Source organism: Notamacropus eugenii, chromosome 4 (genome assembly GCF_028372415.1).
Source record: "Notamacropus eugenii isolate mMacEug1 chromosome 4, mMacEug1.pri_v2, whole genome shotgun sequence".
Lineage (NCBI taxonomy): Eukaryota > Metazoa > Chordata > Mammalia > Diprotodontia > Macropodidae > Notamacropus > Notamacropus eugenii.
The window spans coordinates 79,938,572-79,951,284 of record NC_092875.1 but is presented as its reverse complement, the minus strand read 5'-3'; the positions used below and the strand labels follow the sequence as shown (position 1 = coordinate 79,951,284).

At 35.8% G+C, this 12,713-nt stretch overlaps 1 protein-coding gene across 2 annotated transcripts in view; it reads right to left on the bottom strand.

Annotated features, from left to right (window-relative positions):
• LOC140500129 (DNA (cytosine-5)-methyltransferase 1) overlaps positions 1 to 12,713 on the bottom strand; it is a 48,468-nt gene that overhangs the window by 22,148 nt on the left and 13,607 nt on the right. For both annotated transcript variants that reach the window (XM_072602437.1, XM_072602438.1), the window contains exons 7-14: positions 9,978 to 10,018; positions 7,841 to 7,889; positions 6,950 to 7,033; positions 6,178 to 6,287; positions 4,366 to 4,484; positions 2,542 to 2,634; positions 927 to 1,078; positions 500 to 687 (exon numbers count right to left, since the gene is read on the bottom strand). In XM_072602437.1, coding sequence (XP_072458538.1) covers positions 500 to 687; positions 927 to 1,078; positions 2,542 to 2,634; positions 4,366 to 4,484; positions 6,178 to 6,287; positions 6,950 to 7,033; positions 7,841 to 7,889; positions 9,978 to 10,018 — 836 coding nt within the window. The remainder of the gene's footprint in view (positions 1 to 499; positions 688 to 926; positions 1,079 to 2,541; positions 2,635 to 4,365; positions 4,485 to 6,177; positions 6,288 to 6,949; positions 7,034 to 7,840; positions 7,890 to 9,977; positions 10,019 to 12,713) is intronic.

The following is a 12,713-nucleotide window of genomic DNA, read 5'->3' as shown; positions in this document are numbered from 1 at the left end:
CTTCTCAACGAGCGGGGAAGGGTGGGGAGGGAGGGAGAGAATCTGCAACTCAATTTGAATAAAAGAATATTATAAGTGTTTAACATGCAATTGGGAAAAAAAGAAAATATTAAATAAGAAAAAAATAAAATGGAACAATGGAAAAAATTTATCTTTCTAGATGCACAGATTCAATGCCTGCACTGCAAAAACATTTAAGCCAGTTTTACTTCAGAATAGTAGCAATCTCTCAGATCAGAAAGATCGCCTCCTACTTCTTCCTACCCAAGAAGTCCTACTAAGGAGGCACTAGAAGATTTTCCCCAAAATGCCAAGACCAGGAAAATGAACATAAAAGGAATTTAATCTCCCCCTAGAGAGCTAAGTCTACCCTATGGATTATCACACGAATAGTAATTTCAACATTTTACAGATTGTGCTTTAAGATTAAATAAGTTTTGTCTTGTATGACTATTAGAATGGAATGATGGGAAAAGCTATAATTCTTAATAGTCTTTACCTTTTCCCCAACGTGACACCAGCTAATTTAATCAAGTCTCTCATGCAAGGTGTAATGATGACAGGCTGCTCATCACTGTCTCCAGCCTCATCATAGCTTTCCACTTGTTCCACCACAAACTGGGCATGTCGAAGAAGAGAATCTTCTGTGAATCGATTGAAGTTCAGTCCAGCAGGAGGAACAGTGGTCTTTTAAAAGAAAGGAGAGACAAATAAAAATCAAAAGTTAATCTCCCCCTGTCCACAAGCAAAGCTGCCATCTTGAGTTTAAGGCTTGATAATGGAAATACTTCTTGTAATCAGAAAAAGATTAGCTTGGTGTTATAACAAACTTTTTCCATTTATTGAAAAGCACACCAAACTCTATTTTCTATTTGCAATTAACTTGGGGCCTTGCATTGGGCACTTTAAGGACTGAGCACACTTACTTCAATCTTATTGAGCAAATCTTCATAGCTGACATCAGGGTTATTCTGTAAGAATTCAACAACTATTTTACTCATGTAGATCTTCTCCTGCATTAGTGCAAATATAGGTGCATATTCCTCACTAGGAGCCATCAGAATATAATCAGCAAAAGCTAGAAGATAAAGTGGATTATACATAGTGATGAAATGACAAAATGAAACATAAATGAAAAACACCACAGGCAACAAATCCAGCTGAAATGCAATTTTGTGCAAAAGCACCAATGACAAACGTACCAATTTTGAGATAGCATTTGATTTTTAAAGACCCTGAGATCCTCCAGGTTGGAAGCTCCTGGTTAAGGTGTCATAGTGGATACAGCACCAGGCCTGCAGTCAGGAAGACTTGTCTTCCTGAGTCCAAATCTGGCCTCAGACATTTTCTACCTGTGTGACCCTGGGTAAGTCACTTAACCCTGGCTGCTTCTGTTTCCTCATCTGTAAAATGAGCTGCAGAAGGAAATGGCAAACCACTCCAGTATCTTTGCCAAGAAAACCCCAAAAGGTGTTACAAAGAATCAGTCACAACTAAAAAAAAACTAAGCAACAACAACAGCACAGTGTGGTACTATGAGAACAGGATTTGGAGTCAGAAGATGTGGGTTGAAATCTCACTAAACCACTTTCAGTTATTAAAATAAGAGGGCTGAACTTGACGACAGCTCAGGTCTCTTCCAGTTCTAAATCAATGGTCCTATGATCATCTTGAGAAATGGCACATTGTGGGGACAGAATTTCAGATGCAATCTCTGTGTCAGCTTATTTTGCTTAACTGCACTTTGTTACAAGAGAGGATGCAACTGGGGGAGAAGGAATGTTATTTGAAGAAACTGTGGCATAAAAACTAAAAATGTAAAGAAAAAATTTAACAAACTTAAAATTAACACCAAAAATGGAAGAAAAAATTTTAAATAAGCAAAGCTGGATGAATCTCAGCCTTACTATGAAGTTTTTAAGCAAACACCAGAGTATGGTGAGAACTAGTTCCGACTCAACAAATAAGCTAGTTTTCCACTAAAGGGTGAACCCAATTTGAGAAGAATGAAAATGTGGTTGTTTCCTTCATCTTTGCCTCATGATTTTCATATGGGTGAGAGTTCAAGGATGTTCAAAGGAAACAAGCACCTATTATGTGTCAGGCTTTGTGTTAAGCACTTTACAAATATCTCATTGGATCTTCACAACAACCCTATGAGATAGGTTCTATTATTATTGCTGCCATTTTACAAATGAGAAAACTAAGGCAGAGAGGAGTCAAGGGACTTGGCTAGGGTCATACATCCAGCAAATTTCTAAGAGTTGACTTACACTCAGGTCTTCTTGACTCCATGCCCAGCATTCTAACCACTGTACTACCTAACTATATTTTATAAGGAAAGATTACCCTACTTAGGAAAAGTATTTCATAACTTCTGCAAAAACTCAGTTTTGGTCATTTGAAGGCCCTTATCAAGATGTTTCTAAGTCACTAGCTGAAGGATTTGGAGTATATTTTATAAATACCCACAATTAAGAACTTTGATGCTTTAGTGAAATGTAGCCAGGTGCTTCAAACTAACCCCCACTTTGAAGGTACCTGTGGTGAAGCCAATCAAAGCTTTCTCGCCACCATCAAAGCCAGTGATCCACCATGCATTTATGGGGCCAAGTTTTTTCGCTCTGACACCACCTAAGGAAAAGACAAATAATAAAATTTAAGCCATTTTTTCTTTTAATAAGGGGTAAAAACATTTGAGGTTTAACTAATGAAAGCCAAAAGTAAAATGTATTGTGTTCTGAATGGTATTAACAACCACAACTAAAGTCTAACTGTGATTTCTCATTGTTGCAACCTGGTAACTCTGGGTTCTTCAAATCTAGGTCAAGTAAACTACCAAGCTGGAATAACATCTAGGACAGATTTAGTAGTGGAGTGCCATCAAAGGCCCTGTCTCAATAAGTTTGGTAGGTTCATCACCAAAGGTTGGATAATACATGAGAATTTAGAAGCCACAGCAATTCACAAGCACAGTTTAATGTATCTAGTGGTTAAGATAATTGTCAGGGAAAAGAATATTCACAGCAGTGAATTGATAGTTTCCTTTTATTAACATGGGATCAATTCACATTTAATGTCAAATATGTCATTTCTAAGTGGTCAGTCGCCAAAAATTGGTCCTTCAAATTGTTACTATAAATATTTTGGTAAACTAGCAAAACCTTCAAATTCTAAGAATTTTCAACCACAACTAAAATGTCTAAATGAAAGGCCTACTGCCCAAATGAGTGCACCACACTATAAAAAGAAAAGTGAACTACATTAGTCAATTATAACAAGTTCTTCAATAAAAATAGAAAAAGATGGTAGGAGACAAATGAATAAGTTTTCTTAAATAAAAGTTATACAGCAAAAAGTAATACAATCAGAAGAAAAAAGAAAAAAAAGATTGATTTTTATCAGATACTTCAGGTAAAAATGTTTTCTCAACCAAAAACTGACATAATTTTATTTTTTGAAATCCATTTCCAAAATAGATGAGAACTCAAAAGACATGAAAATGTAGGTCACAAGAACAAGTTACCAAAAACCAACTGAAAACTTGCTCAAACTAATAAAAGTACAAACTGGGAATGAGTTACTACCTTATAAGTTTTAAATTGGCAAAGATAATTTAAGATGAACAAAAATCAGCATTGGTGGGGCTAAGGAAAAATAGATATGCTATGATGTTGCTGACAGAGCTATGAACTGTTTTTAAAAAGCAATACAACAAACATGCAATAGGATAGCAAACTGTCCATATCCTTGAACTCAGTGAACCCTTATATTATACTCTAAGACTATTATCTAAAATAGGAAAAAGTCTTGTTGAAACAAAAATTCATGGTAGTTTTATGTTGAATAGCAAAAAAACAAAACAAAACAAAACAAAACCCTGGCGAATCCCTATATGTGTGTTCATCCTTCGTTGCCGAAGAAGACCATGCCATCAGAGAAATAATGACATGACTTGCACTTGACTTTGTTTTGAGTATAACAATTGGGGCATTACTGAAGAAAATGGTATATGGTCGTATAATGTAATGGAATATTATTATGCCATAAAAAATTCCAAATAAACTAAAGAAATTATGCAGAATCAATGTGCTTTCCACTAGTATAGAAGTTAAATACAAATACCAGCACAAAGAATAACCAAATCCAAATACGCAAGATCTATTAGGAGTCAGAAGCAACATATTTGTTATTAACAATTAAGAGTTAACAAGCTTTCAAACATTTCTCCATGACTGAAATTTATGGCATTATGTATGATCTTTATTTAAATGTTGTTTGATGACTAGTTAATTTATTACAAAAGCAAGGATGTACAATATTTTGTCTGTCCCAAATATGGTACCCTGAAATATTTGTTCTTACCATCCAGACATGGGTTGTCATCGTAGATTGGTTTTACTGTCCCACTGAAGTAGAGTTCTATATTCTTCTCAATTAGGCCTGTATCAAATGGGCACAGATGGCCCTTCTTATCATAAACACTAGTGAGGGAGGGAAAAAAGGACTTTTTTGTAACTATCCTACTACAAATTTAAACCAGATACTGCAGTACTATGAAAGTTGACTCCTTTCATTTTAAAGGACTATATTTGAGTCCTAGGCTCAGTAATCCCATTTGATTAATAATAATCAAATCTCTATAACTATCATAACATACACATGTCCCCCAACCAAGGATAAGAAAGCACAGCATCAAATGTATACAAAAAGTTCTCTCTAGATTTATGAAGTAAAGAAAAGGCTAAGAGAGAAGAGGCAGGCCCTGTTTCTGTAGTTAGCCTTTGCTCATGCTAGTCCCTCTTCCCCTGGGGAGGTATACTGTCCTGGTCATTCTGGCCTCCTCTAAAGCACTGCTCATGTCCACTCATGTTTGAAGGTTCCCTTGAATTCCCTCCTTCAAATGAGAGAAAAAAATCACCTCTTCCTTTCAACTCCCATTGAATTTTGTAATTCTATAACAACATAACACGCTATGGCAAAAAGTCAAGACTCAGTCCCATCTCTACTCTTTACAATCTGCATGATAACCACAGGCAAGCTCCTAATTCCCAAGTTTCAGCTTCTTCCCCTGTAACTGAGGAACATGCATACACACTGATATTTTCTATCTGTCAAGGTTATTGTGTATTAAAGTGTACGTGTATAAAATTATCTCCCCTATTGGATTAGAAAGTCCCTGAGAGCAGGTACTATTTGTTTTCTTATTCCATATAGTCCAACCAATCAAACATTTGCCAAATGAAGAATTCCTAGCATTGCCAAAGGGAAGGCAACCTCCAATCTAGGGAGCTGGTGGCCCTCAGTTACATCATTTGTTAGGCTGCTTGAAAAGGACCAAAAAGGATATTCCTATTCATAACCATAGTTACCAGAGACATTATCCTAAAAGCTCCACAGTATGGGGGTATCATTCCAAGAAACTCTATTGGGGTTTAAGAAACTAGTTCTCTAATACAGAAAAAAAAAGGGGGAGGGGGAGTTTGTGGGAAACAAAGGAAGGAGTTCTGCTTCCACAGGGTTAAAATTCCTTCCAGCTTTAAGTGGTAGCAGTTAATCAGAGTTGGGATCTAGCATGGTAAGATAAAAGGTCAGAAACTTATGCACAGGATTGACCAGCTGTTTGAGGGAAAGCCTATCAGAGAGAAGAACATGAAGTCACATGGCCAATAGATGGCGTGGTGGGAAGTTCAACGGTATAAGGGGCTTGCATAGGTCTGAACAAATTATAGTCTTCCTGTGACCTTCCTTGGGAGCTACCCATTCACACAGGGAGAATGAATGTAAAAATTAATAAAAGTTTTCCTGATTTCACAAAAAAAAAAAAAAAGAAAAAGAAAAGAAACTAGTTCTCCTTCCCTAATTTTCTCCCCCTTTTGATCTCAAACCATTTATAAGGCATTACTTAGAACTATATTACAGTTATCATTTGTATTTAATAGTTTCAATGAACAGAGAATATGAAAGTATAAAGCAAAGAAAATGGTTTTATATATTTCTCTAAGTAAAAGAAAAAATTTTGAGGCCCTAGATAGATTTTTCTCCTGTAGTTATTTAAAGAAGAAAAGAAAAGTTTCTCACCCCTGAGTCAATCAAACATTTTCCCTTAATAGAATCTGTCACCGTGATTACACAAGAATCAAAGCCCCAACTCCATCTCTCCAACACCTATGTTACCTGAAGGATGTTACTCTATGCTGTGGAAGATCATCATAACTTTCAAAACCATCTTCATTGGCATCAAAAATGGATAATCGTTCATCTGTTAACATCTCTGGCTCATCCAACTAAGAGATATTTAAGAATTATACAAAAAAAGCAGAATACTGTGAGAACACAAAGAGTACTCAAACTTGTTGCGTCATAGAATAAGTACATTTCTATTTATTTTTGTTGCTTTAGCTTACCATATATTTTCCTAACTACTTAAAATTCTCTCGTTTGTTCTTTATTTTTTAAAATCTTAAATATGGTAGTGAGCAATCTAACTATTAAGTCCTCCACATCCTAGTTCCCATTTACCTTTCAGCTATATCTCTCCATGAAATCCATTAGCTATACTATTTCAATCAACCCTGAACTTAATCCTACCTCTGTATCTACAGAAAATTTCCCCCATGCCTAAAATGTACTTCTTCGTCTTTGTCCATCTTATTCCATGTCTTACATCAAGGCTCAGCTCAAGTGCTACCTTCTCAGTGTAGAAGCCTCTGATCCCCACTCCATCCCAGTTTATGAGCGCTCCTCAATTTTCCTTACATTTTTCTTATTTATTTACATACTTTCCCTACTAGCTCTCATCACCAAATAGAATATAAGCTCATTCAGGGCAGGGACTGTATTTTGCCAAGGAAAAGACTTTTTTTCTTTATATCCCTAATGCCCAGCATGGCACTTTAAACATAAGTACTTAATTAATACTTGTGGATTGAAAAAGAAAACAACTTACTGCACCATCAGGATCTCCTTGAAAAAATTTTAGATCAGGGTCATCCAGGTACTGTCGGCAATCCATACATTTAGGAGGAGTAGACTACAGGGGATAACACATTAAGTAGCATTTAGAAATAGTTACCAGTTCCCAATTTCTAGCAGACACACGAGAATCTGATACATTTACTGTTTTAAGACAATACAGATAAATCTTGATTTAGGCAAGAAAATTGTCTCCCAGGAGCCAGGTATAGCTCTAGCCATATTTAAGTTTGCCAAAAAAAAAAAAAACCCCAAAAAACCATTTCAAACAATTCAATAGTACATTATTTAGAAGGAAGATAAATCACACCTCAATTTAGGTTAAGTTCAGATTTTTTTATAGAGGGCAGTAACCTAAAGGACAAAATAACAAGACTACTTCTTTTGTAAACTAAACTTATCCCCCCAAAATTCCCTAACACTAACTATTTAATTATAATTTTAAAAAGTAAGAATGAGTTACAATTGGACATTCAAATCAACTCTTGGGGAAACTGTTTGAAGCTTGGTCTAATGAGTCCAGTGGTCCAATATTATTTTCAGGGAGAGAAACCAGAAAATTTTACCAAATGCCTCCTTATGTTAAGTCCTATTATTATTAAGAACCTCCTTACCACACAGTCTGAACAGTGTTAAGGTTTAAAGCTAAAAAGACCCTCATAGATTATCTGATCCAACCCTTCAGTTTACATAAGAGGAAGAAAGACTCCCAAAAGAGTTCAAAGATTTGTCCAAAGTTACCCTCTAGTAAGTAGCATACCTATTGAAAAAGTTTAGACTTTTAGTTCTAATATACTGGGTTGTATGCACAGGAACAATACTGTTAATAAATACACTAATACGTCCTACTTCACAGATAACTTACCTTTACAGGTAGTACAGCTTTGCTCTGAACTACTTCTTTTATTTCAGATCTGTATAAAAAGTACAGCAAGGTAAGTGATGAAAATTCAACACTAAAACTTGACCTCTGCTAAATTGCTTCTCAGTAAGAATCTGACTCCTAATTCCATCTCTCCTAGTGAGCTATGTAATCCTGTGCAAGTCTCTACTTCTGTTCTTCATAGAGAATGCTCCAGTTACAATTTTTGTAAAATCTAAAATTCAGAGACTAAAAACGTATATAGTACCATGAGTAGAAACAAGCTAACTTGTCAAAAGACAAGCCTTAATCTGATGCCTTGTTGTGGCGCATAGGTTAGTGGTCCAAGATCTACAAGGGAGCTGTGAATTAGTCTAGCCATTCCAGAAAGCAGTTTGGAACTGTGCTCCAAAACTTATTAAACTGCATGTACCCTTTGACCCAACAATACCACTATTAAGTCTGTACCCCAAAGACATAAAAAAGGAAAAAGAACCCCCAGCTCAAGGATAAAATATTAAAAGCATCAAGATTAAAACAATTTAAATATGATGGAGTCACAATTAGAATCACAGAAGACCTAGCAACAGAGACATTAAAGATTGCAAGTGTTGTAACACAATATATTAAAGAGCAAAAGAACTGGGGCTCTGGGCAAAAATATCATACCCTGCAAAGTATCCTGAATGAAAAAAAAATGGACATTTGATAAACTCAGACGTTCAAGACTTCGTTAAAAAAAATCCTGAATTTAATAGAAGATTCAACATAGAAGAACCAAGAAAAATATAAGGTATATACCAATGACTAACTATAAGGGATTCATAAGGACGGATTTGTTTATCTTTTATATATGTAGAACATATGTCTAAGACACTTATTAACTAAGATTGGGGTAAACTTGGCCATGATATTAATTTAAAAAGTTAAAACCATTTAGGAATAGCAAAAAAGAAAAGGAAAAGGAAACATCTCTATATAGAAAAATACATGCAAGCTGCTCTTTTCATGACAACAATGAACTGGAAATTGAGGGAATGTTCATCAATCAAGGAATGGCTGAACAAGTTGTGGTATATGAATATGATGTACTGGTGTGCTGTAAGAAATGATGAATAGCATAGTTTTAGAAAAATATGGGAAGATCTGTATGAATTGATGCAAAGTAAAATGAGCAGAATCAAGAAAAGTACTTATTCAATAACAGCAATATCACAAAGATAAATAACTCTGAAAGATTTAGGAACTCTGTCCAATTACAATTCCAAAGAACTCCTAATGAAACAAGTTGTCCACTTCCAGACAGAGAGCTCACTGACTCAGAGTGCAGACTGAAGCACATTTTCATTTTTTCTTTTTTTAAGACATGGCTAAAATAGGAATTTGCTTTGCTTGACTCTAAATACTTGTGAGTTTTGTTTTTATTCTTCTTGACTTTTTGATGGTTTAGCAGAGGGGCAGAGAGAAGGAAAAATTAAAAACTGAAAATAGAATTGAATTTCAAAAAAGTTTATCTATGGTACTCAAGAACAAGATGTACTATGTCTTACCAATATAAAAAGTCTTCCAACTAAGCCCAGTTCTACACTGTATCTGAGGATTGACCTGGTTAAGCAGAAGACTGGTAACCTGATGATGAGTTCTTTGGGCACATCAATTTGTGAAAAAAGGAAAGATTGTCATCTTTACTAAAGGGGCTACTTATGCTTATGAAATTAAAGATCTTTCCCTAAGTATCACAGTGTTTTACTAACAAAGAAAGCAAATCCAAAGAAAATAAGAGACTTGTTCATGTTCCCACAGGGAGGTATAGCAGAAGGCAGACTGAGTCCCAGGTCTGCACTCTGTCTATTGCACACACTGCTAGGCTCAGCAGTAAACACCAGTTCCAAAAGAAGGATATAATTTACTTGTACAAAACTATAGGAATTATTCCCAAGAATAAAAGAGGTAAGAATCCAACCCAATAAAGTGAGAAGTCTTCCTAATTTCTTTAGTAATGTCTCAAATAATCTGGCTTCTGATTAGCCTTTCTCTTACTAGAAATCCCCTGATTATCTTTTCCTTGCCCCTCAGAGTAAAATAATTTTAGGAAACACAAGATTAGCAAAACCAAAAAAAAACCATTCACTCGTCTTACCCTTCTTTGACTTCAAATTTCATTTTCTTTTCTCCTTGTTCCTAAAAGGGAACAGTTAAAAATGAAAAGGTAAAAAATTTCATTAAAAGACTATGCTTACAAAGGCATCAGAGCCAAGAAGGATTTGGTTGGTGCCTGCTACTTTTCTAGCGGATGCGGGAAATGTAAAGACAACAAGATACTCCCTGATCTCAAGTAGTTTACAATCTAGCTGTTGTAAATAGTATATGTATTCATCAAAATATCTATGTATATAAACACACATTTATATATGTACATGCATATATTTATGTATGTTTATTTATTTCCTGTACGAAAGTAGTAGACTTTTTGGTACTGACTAAAAATGCTACAGGAATTATAAAAAGAAAAAATAAGAGCAGCCTGAAATATCAAGTAATCATTTTCAGAAGGAACCTCCAAGATCCCCCACCTGCCACCCAAAGAAGGTATCTCCCCCCCCCATATAATATTCCTAATGGATAGTCATTTGCCAAGGCACACATCACAGAGGTAGGCCTCTACCCTTTCTACTTTTGATTAGAAACCACTGTAAGTTGTCATCCAAAGTAGAAATCATTCTTAAAAGAATATACAAGACGGCCTCACAAAGACACTAGGTCTTTTTCAAACACAGTTATAATAAACCTGCATTTCTATAAATGGTTGTTAGTGGATCAGTGAAAGACCCATTTATGTATTAAAATGGTACAAAAGAATTATTATGACATCATGAAAAATCAATTAAGGCTAGCTAGAAGTGCTATTTTCCCTTCAAAATCAGGCTTAGCATGAAGTAGCTACTGTAAGTTTAAGAGCATAGGTACTTATGTGGAAATAAAGAACTTCATAGGAAGACTAGGCTATACTTGTATAGTGCTATATTCTATACAAAATATTTTCTTATGTGTTACAGAGAGCTAGGGGACTCCCATTATACTTATGAGAAATGGGTTCAAAGTGTAACTTGCTAGTCATACAGCTAATTAACAGGCTAGTCATATCTAGAATTCACATCTGACAGTTCAGTACTCCATACAAAATTGCCTTTAAAGACTTCTCACCTATTTCTAATCTCAAACTCCCAACTAAAATCTTCAAGTCACCTCTATGGCTAAAATCTCTACCTGATCCTGACATTTTCTCAAGATATTATCAATCTATACCTTTCCTCTCAGTTATACTGTTGGGGAAAGCTATTTACACTGCCTGTCTTTACCTCCTCATTGCCACTCACATTTCAACCCTTCAGAAGCTAGCTTCAACCCCATAATTCAAGTGAAACTACTATCTCCCAAAGTAATTTACAATCACAATGCTAAATCCAAGTTTTCTCAGCCTTCTTAAGCCCTCTACAGCTTCTCATGCTGCTGACTACCACCCCTCCCCTTCCCCCAAACACTCTCTCCTCACTCAGACTTAATGACAAGGCTCTCTCTATATTCTCCTGCTACCTATCTGACCAAAGCTTCTCAGTTTCCTTTTCATGATTCTCATACATATTTCATCCTTTAAATGATTATGCCTCAATGCAAATCTTCTGCATCCTCTTCTCTTCCCTTAGTAATTTTTTCATCTCCAGTGGGTTCAACTATTAGCTCTATGCAGATATCTAGCCCTCCTGAGGTACACACCTTCACTACCAATTCATCCACACCAAGATATTCCATATACATCTCAAACCAAACATTCTCTCAAGTTACCTCTCTTCTTAATTTCTCTATATCAAAGCCACTAATGAACTTCTCATTTGCCTAGATCTGCAACCTTGGAGTCAACCTCACCCCTGCACTCCCCCTCACTATCCATAGTCAATTAGTTTTTAAGTCTTGTCACTCTATTTGCACATCTCTCAACCATCTTTCTTCTCACAAGGACATCATCCAAATCACCTTCTATTTTACCTCTCTCTCACCTAGACTGTTGCAATAACCAAACTGGTATCCCTGTCTCAATTTTCAATCTTCTTCATTCTATCATCTACACAGATGTTCAACTGATACTCTAAAAGCACAGAGTTGAGCATGTCACTCTCCTGCTCAAGATGCTTCAATGATTCCCTACTGGCTCTAGGATTACATTTAAACTGTTTGGCAATTTAATGCCATTCTCAAGCTGGTCCGACTACATCCTCCCTGGTGGACTGCTGTTCATTCTTTGCTCTCAAAAAGGACCAGATTACACCTTACTTCGTGTACTATTTATACTCCAAAAAAAAATTGGTTGAATTGCTGTTTCCCATCCATGATATTCCATCCCTCAAGTCTACATTAGCACAGGACTATGTCCATGCCTAGAATGATCTCCTTCCTCACCTTCACATCTTGGAATTCCTAACTCCCTTAATGACTCAGCTCAAGTGCTACCTCTTACAGGAAGCTTTTCCTGATCTCCCAAGGTAGTAGCTTTCCACTTCCTATTCCCCTACATTCACGCTGTTGTGTTCATGTATGGGTCTGTGAGTATGTGATATGTATATCACACATACAGTTGTGTACATATAACATATCTATAATCTATATTACATACAGGTGGTGGATATATTACATAGCTAATATATGTTGTATCCACATAGCTGTACACACACAATTTCCTCCCCCAGTGCACTGTAAGCTCAAGGGAAAGAACTGCTTCATTCATGGATTTGTGTACCCAGAGCCTAACAGATGCTAAATAAATACTTGTTGAATTGAATTAACAGAACTCAAAAGCAGCAAAATTTAAAGTTGTGATTTG